General features: G+C 40.6%; 1 protein-coding gene across 10 annotated transcripts in view; it reads right to left on the bottom strand.

The window, feature by feature from the left end:
* LOC106742966 (echinoderm microtubule-associated protein-like 2) overlaps nt 1-19,136 on the bottom strand; it is a 42,872-nt gene that overhangs the window by 14,572 nt on the left and 9,164 nt on the right. For 3 of the 10 annotated variants that reach the window (XM_014616360.1, XM_014616368.1, XM_014616365.1), the window contains exons 1-3: nt 4,151-5,387; nt 3,539-3,844; nt 1,829-2,059 (exon numbers count right to left, since the gene is read on the bottom strand). In XM_014616360.1, coding sequence (XP_014471846.1) covers nt 1,829-2,059; nt 3,539-3,590 — 283 coding nt within the window. In that variant the 5' untranslated portion in view covers nt 3,591-3,844; nt 4,151-5,387. The other 7 variants (XM_014616366.1, XM_014616369.1, XM_014616362.1 and 4 more) reach the window with 6 other exon arrangements.

Genomic DNA, 19,136 nt, shown 5'->3' with positions numbered 1-19,136 from the left:
GAACGTGTTTACGTTATTTCCATATTCACAGCCTTGACGTGAGCTATGTTGAAAACGTCGAAAACAAAATACCAAAATCACTCTTTCAGATGTAGAGATGTAAAAGCTTTCGTGATAAAATTGAAATCTATGGCAATATTATAAAGATAGATTTTAATTGGACATTGTGAATGTAAAGATTTTTCTAAATTTCTCTAAACTCTTATTTTTCTAAATTACTCAGAGAGATATCGCGTGATTTTCGTAGATGTGAGTGTACATTCATTATCTGCCAGGAAATCGGACAAATTTTTGTATCGAATCGGTGCGAAGGGTTTGTCGCACTCATCGAATAAAATTCGAAATAAAATTACCCAGTTTCTAAATATTGTTGACGAATAAAATAAACGACTCGATGCTTCTTCAGACATTTCGTAAGATTTTCCTATTTCTTTTTCAATATTCCAATCGTTACCCTTTCTTTTCTGAGCTAGAATTTCATAGAAAAACGGTAAATCCACCTTGCAACTGATATTTTATTTAGATGTTGGGTCAATTCGATTTGCGTATTCCTTCTCCCCGAGGCGAATTCACAAGCGAAGGCTTGAGGAGCTTCCCCGCACGCGAATCGCCGTTTCCCAAGGTCTGCGCGAATGCCGAAGACCGAGAACAATTACGAGCCCCATTCACGTTCGTGAGTGAGTTTCTCGATTGCGCGGGACGAAACCGAACGTGACCTCAAAGCCGTCGCGTGCCAACAGGTACAACACCCGGGGCCTCGTTTTCAGACACTCGAGCGAGCGCGCGATCTCTCGCGGGGCTTCCTCGCATCCGCGATTCCTGTCGTAACGATCGAAACTTTAGAAGTAAGTATAGGCACTCGCGCGCGTGCTCGTTCGCTCGCTCGCGAGTCCGCCGGAAATATGCACGCCTGACTTGGGTTGCATGTCGCCGATCGCGCGATCGCCATTCGCATTCACGTCGACGTATTAATTCGCAACATAGCGACGTGTCCGTTTCTGCGAGCGCCAAACGCGATACGTATTATGTGCATGATATTACGTGTCAAAATAAAACGATATATCCTTAATATAGATACGATCGGTGCCCTCCGGAAGAAGAAAACGAACGATAGTTTGTATCGCTTGCATGTTTTTACACGTAGGGAGGAATGGGGTAGTTTGAACTTTACAATGATAAAGGAAACGACAAAATGAAGATGCATTCCTGTTGCATTCCATTACACTCGGGTTTAGATTGAATACAACTGAAGCCGCAAGATCTAAAGAATGAGGAAAGAAATTCGAGCTTGGTAACTAATACAATTTTTAATTAACGGAGGAATTCTTTTCTCGTATAAATAAAATTTGAATTTTCTCTCCGCACGGAGGAAAATATTTTGCTAGCACAGCAAGTGGTTTGTTATTATAGTGGCAGCAAAAAGATTTGTTACAGGGAGAAAATAATTTTGTTATAGCAAAACGTCGTTGTGACAGCCATAAGATTTAGTTGGCATAATTGGCAAATAATACTCTTAATAATTCTTTTTGATGTTACTATAATAACAAACAATTTGATATGCCAGTAAAAAAATTTTTTTTTTTCGCGTCACTGTTGCATCTATCCTAATTCGCCAAACATGAAATTTTATGATTTATTGACAATAAAATAAGAAAAATTTTTGGAATAATTATAATTTTAATAATAACAATTTTAAATAATCAACTGTTCACGAGGAAAATGAATATTGGATCAATGAATGCGTATCGCGAGGAATCGCGGTGGCGCCGCAACATCGGTCGCCGGTCGGTCGGGCTTCCATAATCGATACGAAACTTCGTCAACTTACTCCTGAGAGATACGTGGCCGTTCCTTAAGGGTGAAGACACCATCCTCTCGTTTCTTCTCTCGTTTCTCTCCTCCTCCCGTTTTTCTCTACCTTCGAGCTGGGCGATCCGCCTTAGCGCGTCCGCCAAAGTGGCGCGAAGACAAACTATCTCATCCCTCTGTGCCAACGATTGTCTCTCGAGGTCCGCTACTCTGCCCAAAAGGGACCCAGTCTCGCATTCCAACATCTCATCTGTGAAAAGGGAATTTATGTTTACGACTGTACAAGGTCAACGCGACCCGGCTCCGAGAGCTTTCGAGCGTCCAAGAGCGTAGTTCATCCTTCGCCTCAAAAATTTTCTTTAACCTTGAAATGGATACATGATGTTCAAATGGATATGCAGGATAATTGATTATCCTAATTTACTTGTACCACAAAAATTCAATCAAGTTGAAAAGAAAGTGTTTGATATTTGTAACTAACTGTACAGTTAAATTATAGACGGAAAACACATCTTAATAATAAACTTTATCATAATATTATTGAAAATTTTTATGCATATTGCTACTATTATTTTTTTGTTAGGACAACAAAAAATATCATAACGATTTGTTTTTTCTCGCCCAGAAAGCTGCTGACATGGTATAATAAAAATAGTGAGATATTTCATATTTCGTGGGGAATAGTGTACAATCCCAATATCCATTCTGGGGCTAAATCCTTCCTGATACCTAGGTGTCCCGAGACTCATCGCCATTATACGCCCAAATGTCAAACATCGATAACTCGGGGATTTAGTTGGCGCTTGACGCGTTTGGTTATCTAGATTAGTGTCGCAAAAAATATCAGTTTCTTCGTACACACACAGATAGAGCAAATAGGTCACGGTTTCTAGGCAGGGTCGAGATAAAAAAAATTGGATTCCTCAGCCGACGTCGACCGATAGCGACGCACCACCACGTGGCATCGTGCTCATGAATCTTGCATGCGTGTGTCGGGCGTTTAATTTTGCATGACTATCGGCCGAATCTTTCATACTTCATACCTGCAAACAGCTCGAGAATAACAAGAAAATGTGCTGTCGCACGATTTACCACCGTTCGCCGCCCTGTGATTTACAATTCATGGAATATATTAGACGAGAGTTGGCAGCCATAATTTATGTTTCGATAAATCGTCACTCGCCTCACATGTGCCCGTTCTGTTATATTCAAACATCAGGTCGACTTATTATTTCGCAATAGTGTTCATAATTTGCGTATCTACAACGCCGTCGAGAGAAACGCTATTTCGCCAGATTTCTTAGCGCTCTTAATATACAAGATGTCCTAACATAAGAAGAACATCTAAATCTATGTTAGGAGCCTAAATGTGTGGACCATAAATTAAATCGAGAAAAATGATTGTACAAAATTTTCCTTCCATAGTGTTCCTCCTTCGAAGCCAAATTATACTCTAAACATTTCTCATATCTCATATCTCATATTATTAAAAACAAAAGAAATATTGAAATGTTCTTCTTCTGCTGGGACATCCTGTACATATTATAAAATTGCTATATTTATTTTAGAAAGTTAGACGGATAGACAGCAATTTGCGTCAGAGAATTCGCTGCAAAATTAATACGCCCGACTTTCCACGATCCGAAAAACCGGCGTCTACAAAAATACAGGGAGAAGGAGAAAAGAATGAGAGGTAGAGACAGAAACGACGAATTATTTTTATACTCACGCCACGCTTGCTCCGCTTCGTCAATAGTATCCATCGTGTCCGGCGTGGACATTGCGATTAACCCCTCGCGATGACCCCGATATATTAATACGTTATTCAATTGAACTGATTAACGAGCGCAAACAGAGCCAATGCACCGTTCACCGCCATGTCTTTCATGCCGCGGTCTCAGCTCGACTCGGTTTTCCCCGAAACGATAACTAATAACCAGTGCTCGGTTTCCTAGCTTTTTCTAGCTTCTTTCTGCTTCTACGACGAAGTGGCTCGTTCGCCTACGACCGACCCGACTATTCTTAGTTGCATCGTCTGCCGGCAAACAGAAGTCGATAAGATTTAAGAACGAAGCTGCGACGCGCAATTTCACGCGAAGAATTATTCGTTTTTCGCCGGTGAATGCATCGAGCACACGCTAATCGTTGAAAATTTGCGGTCACAGTAACTTGGCGACGTTAAAAACAGACAGGCGAAATATTTCACCCTCGTGGAAACATTTTCCACTCGGTCTCGATAGAGTCGCTTCAATACCACGAGCCGTGTCGGCCACCATATCACCGTCAGCCGGCAATTTGAGCGTCAATTAGCGTCGTGCAATTAGCGTGCTGGAGTACCTACCCGCCGCGCCACATCGGTCGAATTAGTAGCGCGAGTCTTTCGTCAGCGTGATGGCACAGAGAAAAGAGAAAGAGACGATGGGAACGAGCGAGGAGCAGAGATCGCGCAAAGCCTCCAACTTCCTACCGTCGACGCCGTCGAAACTGAAGCGCGATCGCGGAATGGCGAGAATTCGAGCACGCCGTGTGTCACGTGGACCTGCTTATACGCTGACGTACCAGCATGACGTTCTCCAAATCGAACGGAAAGCACCGGCCGGTCGCCGCCAAGACGTGGCTTTACGTAACTGAACGCACATTTCCCAAGTAAAATAAAAATTTGCCGCGATCGTTTTATTCAAACGTACACGGTGCCTCTGATGACTGTTTGATGTGCATGTTCAAGTTGCCGCGGACTACGTTCTCTTTCGTGAAAGAAATTCCTCAGTCGAGATCTGAAGTTCGAAATTTTCGTCGGAAAACTTTCTTACCGTATATTTCATCAAGTTTTCTTATTTTTCTATTTTCTCTTTCCTGTATTTCTTACGTATTTTAGCAATTATGTGCGATAAACTGTGAAATAAGAGACGCTATTTCGCAGTTAATGATCGTTACCGGTGAAATGGAAACGAAACGAAATGCGAGGATGCGACGACGACGACGACAACGAAACCTCGCAGTAAAGTCGCACTTAGCAATGCAAAGCATGGCTTCGCGAGACGCACGAGATTCGCGGGAATATCGTAGATGTTATGTAAACGCGCGTATCTCTTGGAGAGCCTGAGGAGGGAAAGAGCATGGAACTTCTACCCCTCTTCCTCCGCGTCGGTGCTTTCCCCACTGGAAGATGCGATAACCGCTCGACGAGATGAACGATAATCGACCGTAGGCTCTTTACCCTCGGCACTTACACCACTGCCTCTTTGTGTCTCATGCTCTCAACGCCTTTCGGAAAAAATCCCCCTCGCGATCGATCACGTACTAAAACGGAAGGAAATTTTCTCCCCGGCAAAATGCACGTTAATAGTTTCGCGTTCTCTCGAGCATTCAGCGACTCGTTTTATCGCGACACACACAACGTGCAATTATTCGACGTATAAATCAATCGCTCGCTTCACATTTTTCCGATATTTGAAACATTCTACGAGATTGCGATTAGTTATGCGATAATTATTCGTGTACATAATCGCAGTCTCAAAGTTTAAATATAATATTTTATTATTATCGGATATACGATTCTGGTGTTGACATTTATATTTTTGTTTATTAATAAACGAAACGGTTTCTATGGAAAAAAAATTCTATATAAGCATGAAACACACACACATACACACACACACACACACTGTTGGTTTTTCACATGCCAGAATCGAGATATAAAATTTTATCGCGTTGAATTATTGCACGCGGATTTTATGCACAAACGCGATCCAAAAGTTTGCTTAATTGGTTCTAAAAGTAAATATATCATGAGACGTTGTTGACTTGTTTTTTTGTGAACGGAGACAGCTGCGTGCGCTGATAAAATTATCCGCGCCTGCAGTATATTGTTCCGTTCGCTGATAATTTCGCGGATGCCGGTTGGAGCACAATTTGCATGAAAATATAATAATACTTTGTTGAAAATATCATGAAAATTGCGAAGCCTGAGCTTTACTTATTCACACGTTCGCGCGTTAAATATATATCTACTATATTTTAAAGCAGTAATTTAGTAACCTATATCACAAAAAGTGATTTTGAATATTTTAAAGATAATATTTAAAAATTAATTCTCAAAATAATACATATACGATACAGCGTAAAAAAACCCCGATATAAATGTCAAGCCTTATTTCTCAACTTATGAATGCAACACTTGAAATGAATTAGTACAACTGGAGCGTGCAACGAAATATAATAAGGTCAAAATATATGTGAGATTTATAAGACATCTCCGATCGAATCATCGATGATAACCTGTCCATCGACGTGGAGCGCGGCTCTTCCATAGAATTCCTCAAATCATATTCCGGCCGCTCGAGCGAAATTAATTCTCCATGCACCAACCGAGCGAAATAAAATTCAGCACTATCGACGTATCAACATCCAAGCTCTGGGAACGACAAAGTCGTTCATCGACACCGCTCGGTCACTTCCGCGTCGAGCGACACAACAACCAGAAGAATCAACCCCGACAGCCGCGCGGAAGCTTTCACTTGTCGCACCGGCGGAAAAGAGAGCGTAAAAAGGGGGTAAAGCGAGAGCGTGACTCTAGCTGAGCGAGATCCTGGGCATTTCCGCGTGTCGAGTAAAATTCATCGACCACGATCGCGAGTCGAGCCGAGACGCCGTCGAACCCTCCTCCGACGGCGGGAATTTCCACAACGCGTCCAATATGTACGTACGCCGAACGGAAGCGGCGTTAGGTCGCTTCCGCCATGCGAACGCGGCCGGAAGTCATCCGCACGCACGATCTACGGAACTCCTTGATTAGCGTAGCCGGTTTTCGGTCTCGAAAATTCCCACCGCCCGTCGCGAGAGCGTCACCGACTCCATCGCGGTTGCTGCTGCGCTCGTGTAACACGTGTGTTTTCCGTGCGACCGCCCCAACGTTACTGTCAGAGCAGCTACAGCTGCTTTGGTCGCGATCAATACGGTCTAGATAGTCGAGATGATCCAGATGACGGCGGGCTACGCCGCCGTGCCATTGACTGCGGGTAGGACGTCGTACATACGTAGCGCACGATCGAGACTGGTCCCGCCGATACAAACGGTTCGATCGCACGGTAGAAATTAATTGTCGCTTTAATTATAAAGCGACGACGGCAGATTAGCGAAGGATTTCTGGCGAATCCGCAATTATGCTCTGATATTTCAAATATTTTCTGTAGATTCATTCATTAAACGAAATTACTGAATACATCATGAGTCGTTCTTAAACGAGAAAAAAATGCTAGACTCAAATAAATTACTCCAATACTTCTTAGCAAATAGTTTTACTTGGATGAAGTAATATTTATTTGCTCCAAGTAAAATATTTTCCAAGTAAAAATTATCCGAGCCAAGTATTTGATCTAAAGATCTAAAGTGAAATTTACTTAATTCGAGTAAAAATTTGTTAAGAAGTTTTGGAATAATTATTTACTTGAATCGACCACTTTTTTCTGTGCATAGATAGTCCAAAAATTTCTGATAAATATTTAGAGTGCGATTAAACGGCAATTAGAGAATGATACATATATATTAGGAGTGTTTTATTTATGCCGCATTATTTTAGAACAGCAAGATTCTCTGGACAATTTGAAGACGATTTTTCTTCAACAAAAGTGTCGAGGAAAAAAAGTTGATTTTTGAGCAATTGTTTAATTTTTAATATTCGTGTATTTTTGCAATTAAATTTCACGTGTAAAAGTTTTATTGAACAAACTCAATTGAAATTACTTAAAAAATGAAGTTCTTGTATTTATTTAGCTCTTTGAAGTTTCGTTTTCGGAGAACTTTTCTTTCTCAATCGCTTATTCGGAAATCATCAATGCCTCGATATTTTTGCTAAAAAAAATTCGATTTGTGTAATTTATCATAGAATCTTCCATTAGAAAATAGTATAGTGGAAACAGGGCACGTATATATTTTCAAGGAAATATTCTCCAAGAGAAAATGTATTCTGGAGACGAAGTCGCTACTGTCGGCTCCACTAATATCGTTTCGCTGCGAAAATGCACCGCATCGTGTAAATTGTATATTTTAACGCTCGTAACTGCGTCTGACCTCGCGAATAAATCATCCATTTGTCTTGATCAACCTTTTGCGATCACCCTGAACAAACGACGTCGGTTGATCTCGTGTATATCGGCGCACCCTCGTGATTCTTCGAAATCTTGCTATCATGCGAACTAATTTGCTAAAAACGTCGACATTACATCATTCCCGGGCGCGATACTCGCCGACAAATCGACACGATGTATCGCTGGGCGTCGGGTCTTTGTTGCGAAATTGCACCCGCGTTCGAAGGGAATCGATCACGCGAAGAGCGGAAAGAAGAGGTGCGAATTAAATTCCGTATGAAGCGGTAGATTGTTACGTTGTTACATAATTCTTCGACGGTTTCAGTTTAGAGAGAGAGAGAGAGAGGGAGAGAGGGGGAGAGAGAGAGAGACCGAAACTATACCGCTGTAATACGAAGCGCGAGCCGTCAATGCAAATCCATCCGCTTCTAGAATTACTCCGAAACTTTCGGAATAATAAATTACTCGGAAGACAATGCGGGTCTTAATTGCATCGCGCCTCGTGCGCACAAGCATACTAAAACGCATCTCTCGCCGTGCTGTATCGGCTCTCAGGAACTTTCAAGTTACATAACGAACGCGTGTACTGTCGCGAAAGTTGCTTTTCTAATAAAATGGCAAAAGTAACAAACGACAACAGGGCAAATAAGTAGTATCCGAGTAGCGAGTTAATAATGTAACGACAAGTTATCTAAATAATTACTAATCATGCTCAACAGCATTTTTGAAAAACCTAAACTTATACCATGAATTTATATTCCGTAAATTTTGATTAAATATTTTGATTAAATATTTAACGCTCTCTATATTGCACATTTTAAATTTTCCGTCGATGCACTTTTACTTCCGTAAATGACTTGCTTATTATATCGATAAATGACTTGCTTATTTGCTGATAAATTATTACAAATTTGTTTACTAAAAATCTATCTGTACGCTGTATTTGTGAAATTAGTTTTCACGGATCTCTCCATTACGCCTTGTATCACGTATACACAGAGAAAAAGATTTCTTTATATTTAATAAAATTTCTTTAATTGAAAAATGTCTTCTGGAATAAAATAAATAAACAAATGTTTGACTCAACAAACAGGATTGTTTTTTTCTCAAAAAATAAATATCTTTACGTTAAATAATATATTTTTTGCATTTTCATCCGAACATTATAATTATCATAAATAATAAATTATATGTCACAAATAATAAATTATTTGAAAAAAATCACATTATGTTAGAAAAATATTAAACAGTCTCTTTGTTTTAATGGAAAAATTTTTAATATATAATGAAATAAATTTTTTATTCGAAACAAAATATTATTTCCTCCAAATAAATATTGTTTTTTTTCTATCAAACAATATGGTTTAGTGAAACAACATTCTCGTTCAAATAAAATGATATTTGATATTAAATTATTCCTTATATTAAACAAACACGTATATTAAGTCCAAAGAAATGTTTTTCTCTATATGTGTATGCATCTTCATAACAGAAACATCAACAGAAATAACGTTGAATTAATTAAGGCCGAGGATATAAGAGGATCGACGGTATTTTTAAATCAAATCCGCGGAACAATACGAGCGCATAATACCAGTGCAGTATGGCGATTGTCGCTTAATTACAACCCACGTAATATACGTAATTGTTAATAGCGAACGAATCGATCGTGATTGACGTTCGCCGTGCATAAATTACGCATAAATTCGTTCTCATCGCATCTATCTGTTTTATGTCAACGGCTCGTTGATGCTGAATGAATTTCTTTTTTCAATTTTTCACGACGAGAATATATTTAGAGAGCGATCGCACGTTTAGCAGAGCGATTTTCTCTTCCTGAAAATTTCCTTTTCACGAGACATAGTCACACGAAATTTTTCTCCTACTTTGATCTCAACTTTTCAATGTTTATTGATTCTAAAAGATTGCGATACATTTAATTTTTGTGAGAATTTGCTTCCTACTTTGCGTCATTCCCACACTTTGCATAATTCCTACTTATAATCCTACTTGGCCCTTTAAATAAATAGTAAATGGACAATTTCTTACTTATAGATTTAAAGAAGAGCTTCGGAAAAATTAAGATCAAGCGCAAATTGAATTCAGCAGCTTTAAATAAAAGTTGTCGGTTGAGCATACTCGAAAGAAGATTAATTCGATTGTGCGAATCATCAAAGTAAGCGTTGAATTTGAAATATTGAAAAGTTGAGGTTTAAAGCAAGAGGCAAATTTCGACTCGGTTATTTCGCCGCGTTCGCGTGAAACAAAGTTACTCGCCGCGTGGAAAGTTCAGCCGAGGAGAGGCTGCTGGTAACCGAGAGGACGTGGAATTTCGCGAAATTCCAGAGGGCACCGTTAGCTGCCGCACTTCCGCGGCAACCGAAGAATCGTGCCGAGAGAAGATCGTTATTAATGAAAGAACAGGATGAGCTGCGGGCGCACCTTCGAGTAACGTCATCGCGCCACCTTGAATGGCTTATGTAACAAGTGCCACCGTGCCGTAGACAATGTGCGCATTGTCTCGTACAGTCGCTATTTTTTAATCGCTGCGCGTCCTTGCGCGAGAAATCCGTCGAATTCAATTCGTAGCCTTCGTGATTCGATTGGAAACAATTTGTCGGTACGTGGTTGGTAACAAGTCGAAATTGCTGCACAAGTGGGACGAGAACTTGGTCGAATCGCGACCGACAAAAGATGGGTAAATAATAAAAAGATAAACGAAAGGTACACTGAGAAACCCATTTAGTTGAGTCAACTAAATTCTTGTTTGACTATGGGCAAACAAATTTTTTGGTCATAAGAACCAAGGTTTAGTTCTCTGAACCAAAGGTTTGATTCTTTGCAACCTCTGAAACTTCAGAGAACCAAATCTTCGGTTTAGACAACCAAACTTTGGTTATTATAACCAAAAAACTTGTTTGCCCATAGTCAAGCAAGAATTTAGTTGAATCAACTAAATGGGTTCTCAGTGTAAAATCTTGACTTCACCTTAAATAAATCTTCAAGATGTTTAACTTTCGATATATCAGAATACATTGGACCAATTTCAATTCATTAGACTAATTTTAATTCTTGAGTTTTCTCTTGTCAACAGTTTTAATTATTTAAGATTTTAATTATTTAATTAGCAAGGACTAACACGTCGTGACTTTCATTGTTTCTTGGGGACCCTTCGGAGAACAAAGAGAAAATTTACTTATTTCTTTTAACAGGAGAATAAATTAATTATTCAATTTGATTAATATCACGATAGTGATGTCATTGCGGTTTCAGAAATTTTTTATTATCCTTATAAGTTTCTGAGTATATCCCGGTTGAATCCGTAATTACGATGCCCAGTTGAAAGTGTAGTCGTGATCGCAGCTGAGAAAATGTCACAATTTGTCGCGATTTTCGACAAAGCAAATTCGTTATGTTGAAAGAGCAACCTTACCCATTTGTTGCTTCGCACCGTGTGCCGAATGCCCGTTTACGCGCATCATCGACTCCGAACTTTCCTTTTCATGCTTGTGCGGCGCCTCGATCGAAAACTCCGTGTGCCTGCAAAAGAAAAGGGTAATATTATTGCGTATGCCGCTTACGGTACATGGATGTATCGTTACCGTCCATCGAAATATCGCGCGTGTTACTTTCTATCGCGCCTTCCTATTAATCGCCTTCACAATCGTCAGATCAGTTGCGTAAGATTCATTAATCGAAGAGACAACGTTCACGTGAGTGTGAGCGTATCTTACATGTTACACCTTAAAGAGATTACTCTTTGGAAATATCAAGCGCGTACAAATCATGAGAGTATTTTACTCCATATATGTCGTATACTCCTCCATATCAATATTGAATATACTTCTCCATATATATATACCGTAATACGATTTCCATTGCAGACTTCCCCGGTAGGGCGTCTCTAACGAGTGTGCTCGGCCTTTACGTAAGCGTTGAACGCAGCCGTGAACAACAAAATATCGTAACTTTTAAACGTGCGTGTTTTTCCGCGGCACGTTTTTGCCATGAGCATGAATCGCCGGCAATTTCGCTCGAAAGGAGGAACATCGGCGTATAACGACCTTGGCCAATGAAAACGAATGGCGGTATGCAATCGTGTGTACGTTGTGTGTGTATGTGTGTGTGCAGAAAGAATTACCGAAGAATCTAGGACGCATCGCGCCTTTCATGTTTACGCTGCAAGTCGCTGCAAGAAGAAAGTGGCAGGCGGCAGACTTTTATCAATCGGATGCCGCGAATGCAAGTGAGATTCGCATTTTACACTCTCCGTCGCGAACGCGATTAAACGTAATGCGACTCGAATGTGTTGGATTGCGCAATAAATTATATTATAATAATTCAGTCAAACGACGCCGGAAGATTATTATTCAATTATTCATTATTATTAACATTGATTATATTGGGTCTATGCGCAATTCCGTAGCGAAAATCGAGTAAATTTCAAACGCAAAATATTTAGCAAAAAAACGATTTTCATCAACTAAATATGTTCTATTCAATGACTTTCTTCCATCTCCCCACGAGCTTCATTATTTCTCTTTCATAGAAGTCCTGAGATTTTTGGGCAAAGAAGTCAGTCCAAGTGGTTTTTGAGGATGTCCAGGGAACTGAAGGTTTTGTTATTCAAATTGTTCTGTAACGCCCGGAACAAGTGATAGTCTGAAGGTCCGGACTATACTTTGGTGGGTGTAACAAAACATCTCGCCTAAGCCGCTATAACTTTTGCTGGATCATCAGAGAAACGTGTGATCTAGCACTGTCCTGGTGGAACACAACGCCTTTTCTGTTCGCCAATTCGAGCCACTTCTTATCGATTGTTCGCTTTAATTTGGCCAGTTGTACTTGGAGCAGTACTTGGTCAATCGAATCAATCGTTTTATTGGGTGGCAGCAGCTCATAATAGATGATTCCTTTCCAATCCCACCAGATACTGAGCATGACCTTCTTCGGATGTAATCCAGCCTTTGCGACCGTCTCAGCAGCCTCCCCGCGCTTCGACCATAATCTTTTTCGACTGACATTGTTGTAGACAATCCACTTTTCATCGCCAGTGATCACCCGTTTTAAAAATGATTCGTTTTGATGGCGTTTGAGCAGCGAATCGCAAGCTGAAATTCGGTCCATTACATTCTTTTCGCTCAGTTCGTGCGGCACTCAAACATCAAGCTTGTTTATCATCTCAAGCTTCCGTAAATATCTCGAAACAGTAGATTTGGTTAATGTTGAGGTTATGCGCGATCTCTATAGTCGTCAAATGTCGGTCAGAGTTGATTAAAGCCTTGATTTGATCGACATCAGTAGCGACTGGCTGACTAGAGCGAGAAGCATCTTAGAGATCAAAATCTTCGCAACGAAATTTCGCAAACCACTTCCGACACACACTTTCATTTACGGCATTCTCTCCGTATACGGCGCATATCTTTTTGTGAGTTTACGATGCGTTTTTGCCTTTTGGAGATAAAAAAAGCGAGATGCACCGAAACTACACGTTTTTTCTCCCCATGTTCAAAATATAATTAAACTTCCTATACGGATCTCGATAAATACTTTCTTAAAATGTCGGCACAAATTTCAGCTTTCACTTAATGTACGACACTTCATCTGTCGGAATTTCGCTACGGAATTATGCACAGACCCGATAATATCGAGGTTTATTCATATTATTAAATCAATCTCAATTTCAAATAATGCCAAATAGTGCGGATTCGTGATATTCTTCGATGATAAAAGTTACAATTGCGCGAATCTCCAGCGATGCACGATCTCCAGCCAAATTCTCGAAGATGAGCTTTTCCTGGACGTTCCTTCGGCATCTTCCGAAATAAAAATTGCAAGTACGAGGCGAGCGAATTTTTCAGGCATGCTTTCACACGTCCTTTCGCCGCGTTCCGCTTTCTCAGTCGCGATTTCTCAATCGCCCGGGACGTCGTCTCGTCTCGTCTCATCGTCATCATTGTAACCGGCTCGATTTTTGCGTCTCATGGCACGTCTCCGCTTTTACGCGTCCGCGACTATCGATATCCACTTTGCTCGAGCGGCGAATGTGTGTCGGAAACGCAAAGAGATCTCAAGTGCATTATCTCGAACTGGGACACGCTGAGAGTACATTACTCGGCGAATATGGCCAGGATACGTGCCAGACTCGTTGGTTTACAATCTCGCTCGATGTCGGGCCTGACGCCGACTATCGGTCTTTCGAATTAAAGATCGTCGTTGCGCGGCGATCTCGAATCGTCCGCATAGCGACGACTCATGAAACGTGCCAAATGGAATTCCTCGGTGCAATGTAATCGCAAAACCGCATCAAATTTACCGAAAGTTGAGAACAGTAACTAAATCCCGACCGCCGAATACCGCCCTGAATCTAAATCAGCCTCCGCTGGTTCACAAATCGATTTACGGGCCGAAAGGCGTTACAATTGCGGTCTTTTTCAAGAGAGTTTTACAAGAAATTCTGAATAGCACCGCTTTTGTACTTTTTTGAGAAGCGAGCTTTTTAGAACGTCGATCAGGGACCAAATTGGGGCCCTTTTAAATCTAAATTTTATTTATCTTATGCGAACGTCGCATAATATCATATCGGTTGAGTTTAAGAATCAGAAAGGCATAGTTAGCGATCGACACGGCGTTCAGAATAGGGTGGCAGGTCTATCCTCGGAAAAGGAAAGGCGAAGGAACGGGAGCGCAAAGGAGCTCTCGGAGCCGGCTCGGAATCGAGTCGAAACACAAAACCAGTAAGCATTGACCCGGCCAGAATGCTGCCTTATTGGTGCGTAAGGCCGAGCCCCACGGTGCTTATTTTACGAGATATCCGTTGCACTCACGCCACGCTGCGGTGCCGTAACGATATGTATATGCCGCCTTATACGTATTACACACGACGTGGATAATTGGTTCACCGATCTCCGATCCGTAGGCAGAGAGATCTCGCGCCGTTAAGCCAATGTTAAGACTGTCCAACCGGTCGAGTGACATTAGGTTTACATAAATAACCGCGCCCACGAACACGCGCTCCGTTGCGTTTTATGATAGTCCGCTTTGCCTCATGCTGCCCCCGTGTTTAGACGGACGCGTGACTTAACCGCGTCAAATCTCGCGAGTAATTGCGATCGCGTCGTCATCGGCAAGAAACCGTTACGTGTCGCATCGATTTGCCATCTGATAAACCGTGAAAAATCAGCGCGCGATGTCGCGAATTACGATTGAGGATATGATCGGAAGAAAGAATACGCGTGTACGAAGTTTCAACCGAGTCTGAAATATTTACCAGACCAGAATTTAGTAATCTTTTTAATTGCCCACTAATTTTTCTACATGGAAAATAATATTCGTTCGTGTAACGGAATTATGTAGTGAAAAGTTTGTGTGATACGAGACAATGTCTCGGTTATTGCGACCATAAATATTTGGAACATTTAAGCTGCGTTAAAACTCGATTAAGATTAAACTAAAAATAGCTGAGCGAACAGGTACAACTCTCACAAGAATTTTTTGTTTCTATGACATCGGGTTTTCGCCTGGCCCGTAGACAATAATTAGTTACACAAACCGAGTTTTCTTCCTGTATATTAATTTTGATATCAATCTTTACAGAGAAAAAGATTTCTTTGGGTTTAATAAAATTTCTTTAATTGAAATAAACTTGTCTTTTGGGATGGAACAAACAGATGAACATTTGATTCAACAAACAGGATTGTTGAATTTCTCAAACTATATATATCTTTACGTCAAATAACATATTTTCATCCAAACGTACAACACGACATTACAATGTCATGTAATAAATTATTTGAAGGAAACAACACTATATTAGAAAAATATCAAAGAATTTCTTTTGTCTCAACGGAACAATATTTAATACGTAATGAAATAATTATTTTATTGAAAATGAAATATTATATATTTCCTCTAAATAATACTGTTGTTTCCCTTCAAACAACATGATTTATTCTAATGAAACAACAGCATTTTCATTCAAGCAAAATGATATTTCATATTAAATTATGTAGTTCAAATTAAACAAATCTAAATCAAACAAACATGTATACTGAATCCAAAGAAACCTTCTCTGTGTAGAAGATTAATATCTCTAAAAGACAGATAGATATTAACCTCTAGGAAAGAAGAAACCTCTAGGAAGAATAAATAGACTGATCCTTTAATTCTAAATATTTTGAAAATAATTATAATGATGAAGTTTGATGAAGTTTAGTGAATATGACGCAAGGCTTCGGGCGACTCTTGGCATTTCATGCCTTCGAAAGGGCTGCATATGCTTGCGATTATTCGCGTAATATCTTCCGCTGTGTATTTCTCATAAGTTCGTGGTAAAAGTGAAAGTAAAATGAGTCCGGATAAGAATTGAACGGTAATGATCGAGTCGATAGCCGATCGGATCGGTGCACATCGAACGAATTGCGTATATTTCAATTCTTGCGACACGTGTTACGCGCTCGGAAAGGGCAAATCGAACTTTCTCTATCGCGGGAAAATTCCCGCGGCGCTGCATCCGTTTAATCCGATATACGTTCGCGGCTCGCTCGCTCGCCCGCTCGCCTAATAGGGATATGCGGGTCGAAATAGCGGTGGAGTCGAGAGAGCAGCGCGGGCCTCGCAGAGGTGAGGGCGGCGTTCTTGTGCGTTTCGCACAATTATGGACAATGTGAGACGAATTTGCATACAGCGCGAATCGACGCCGCCGCGAATGACCGCGGTGAACGGCGACGTCGGGGCGGTGACGTCGCAGCCGGTGGAGCTTAGTTGGCTCGAATGAGACTCGTTAAACACTGCCGGAGTAGTTAACAGACAGTCGGCTGATGAAAGTGGACCAACGGTTGAATTTATAGCGGCGGAAACTCCCGGTGCCGTCGGTATTTAGCTACTTTACGTTCGTTCTTGTACATTCAAAGTGTAAGTCGTAAATCTAATCGGAGTTGTTCGTTATGCGATACGACGCTGTTATTACATTAGTTGTCCAAGTCTTGTTATATCGGCGACTTTTCGTAATATCCTCGATACGATATCGACGGTGACATAGGCTATAAAGCGCAAAATCGCGTCTCCTTTTTCGCGATATTTTAATTCACCCGCGTAGATTGTTAATTGATGCTAATTGCGATTGCAAAACGGGCGTAGGCGACGCCGCGAGACGACGGTTTCGTATAAAAATGTCCCTCTTGCATGATTATAATATAATTTTTTATGCTAGTTGTGCTGTGCACAGAGAGGAGAACGCAACAATGTGCCACGCAGATGTGTTACGTCTATAAGCGGCTGCTTAATTAATCCGGGGCGTCTTATGTAAGCGCGCGATTTACGGTGTATGACTCCATCGAGATGAATATTCTCAATTAGTCTGTTCGAGAGTGACGGCGTGTAATTCCTCAGCGAGGGAACACAATCAAGAGAAACGTGCAAGTGTCGAATTTCTGTTGCACGGATTAGCCCGCATTAGCCCGCACGAACGTTCGCGAAGTTGTAAATAACAAATAGAATTTAATTGTACGTATTTTTTTTCTCTTCTCCGTAAAATCAAATATTGGTAAGCGCCGGAAAAAGCAAGGACGCTCATTATACACGCTCGTAACATGAGCGATCGATCCGTTGCAGTCTCGACCTTGTCTGTTCTCGCGGTAATACGCTCTTTATTTGCGAACAGTGCAAATTCAATTTTCTCTACGATACCTTTTATAACGCCTTAATTCTGAATTTCTCCATTTGCAGACGGACGAAATGAAAATATGAAGGAGAAAAACGTTGGAGAGGGCTGTTTGATCTTTCCAAAGTGATTTCGTCAAATCGGCACTTGCAATCTTCTGAAACTTACGACAAGAACACGATCATATTTTTTAGGCATTAATCTGCAATCCTACGCGTAGCCTTTTATTTTGAAGACAAATCAGTTTTTACGAGATTGACGAATAAAAGCAGTGGTGTCTAATGGCAAGAAGAATTATTTCGCGGATCGATACGCGAACGAATATACGACCGCTGATTTTACAAAGTCGCTCCATGTTGTTTATCGAATTACACGCGATATTACATAATTCTATCGTGCTACGCGTCGGCCTGATAATCTCTTGGGCACACTCGAAGTTACTTTACCGGCGGCAAGGTATACGTAGATGTTATGCAAATTTCGGCAGCATATCCGAGGCGCTAATGGCCGCGTGCGTAGTCAGCGCTAAATAAAACGACTATGCGCGTAGAATCCGTGGTCTCTCATTTCTAGTTTCTAATCACGCGTTTCCCTTCTACGCGCGTCGCATCCGTGAAGAGTCATAAAGATCGTGACAGCGGTTGTGACCTTAGACGACGATGCATTCTACAAGAATAAATTCGAATTTTTTACATTCTAATTAATCCAGCGGAGCAATTTTCCGCTTTGCAAATAGCATATTTTAAAAAAGTTGCGCTAAAAAGAAGAAGCGGAAATTAAATCTTCTTACATTTGTGAAACTTTGAATCTTTTATTTGCAAGTATATCATTTTTTCTATTACACGGAGAAAATATTGTAGTGAAAATTACCATAAAATTTTGTTATGCTGGAATATCGGAATTATGGCTGAAATTATGATGTGTGTTGTAATCTAAAGTGATGTATATCATGTGTACACATCATTAAAGATTACAACATACATCATAATTTCGATCATAATTTCAATCATAATTTCAATCATAATTCCGATATGGTTCAGTATTATAAAATTTTGTGATAATTTTTACTACAATATTTTCTCCGTGTAGTTTATATTTTTTTTCATTTCCTTATAACTTGGGCGTTACGAGGTGAATGTTAGACTTTCTTCACGTGAGACCAACATTTTGCTCGACACGACTGTTTGATTACTAAGAAATCTAGAAGTCAACTCTTGTGGGATTAGAAAACGAACGGAGTGCGCAAGTTGTGACGATTTAATGTCGATTGACAAACGTGACGCCATTTCGCGGCAATCGTCCGGAAATTATGTCAAACCATTCGCGTCTGTCGCGCTTAGACTCGTTTTCAGTTAACAAGACGTAAGTGAATGTTATGCAAATTTCGGCGCTGCATCCTTCGTGTTAATGGAGCTTTCGTGAGGGCATGTGACTGGCGCCAAGATAAATAAATAGGGAGAGACATAGACTCGCAAATGAATATACTCTGTCACGTGTCTTAAGCGCAGCCATTACTGCCGTGGGAAAGTAAGAAAAGCGAAATAGGCAGCTTAATAGCGAATTAAACCGGTTATGAAGGC

The sequence above is a fragment of the Dinoponera quadriceps genome, unplaced genomic scaffold (genome assembly GCF_001313825.1).
Source record: "Dinoponera quadriceps isolate SergipeBrazil2010 unplaced genomic scaffold, ASM131382v1 scaffold946, whole genome shotgun sequence".
Taxonomy (NCBI): domain Eukaryota; kingdom Metazoa; phylum Arthropoda; class Insecta; order Hymenoptera; family Formicidae; genus Dinoponera; species Dinoponera quadriceps.
Note: the sequence above shows the minus strand (reverse complement) of the source record. Positions and strands in the feature narration are given on the sequence as shown.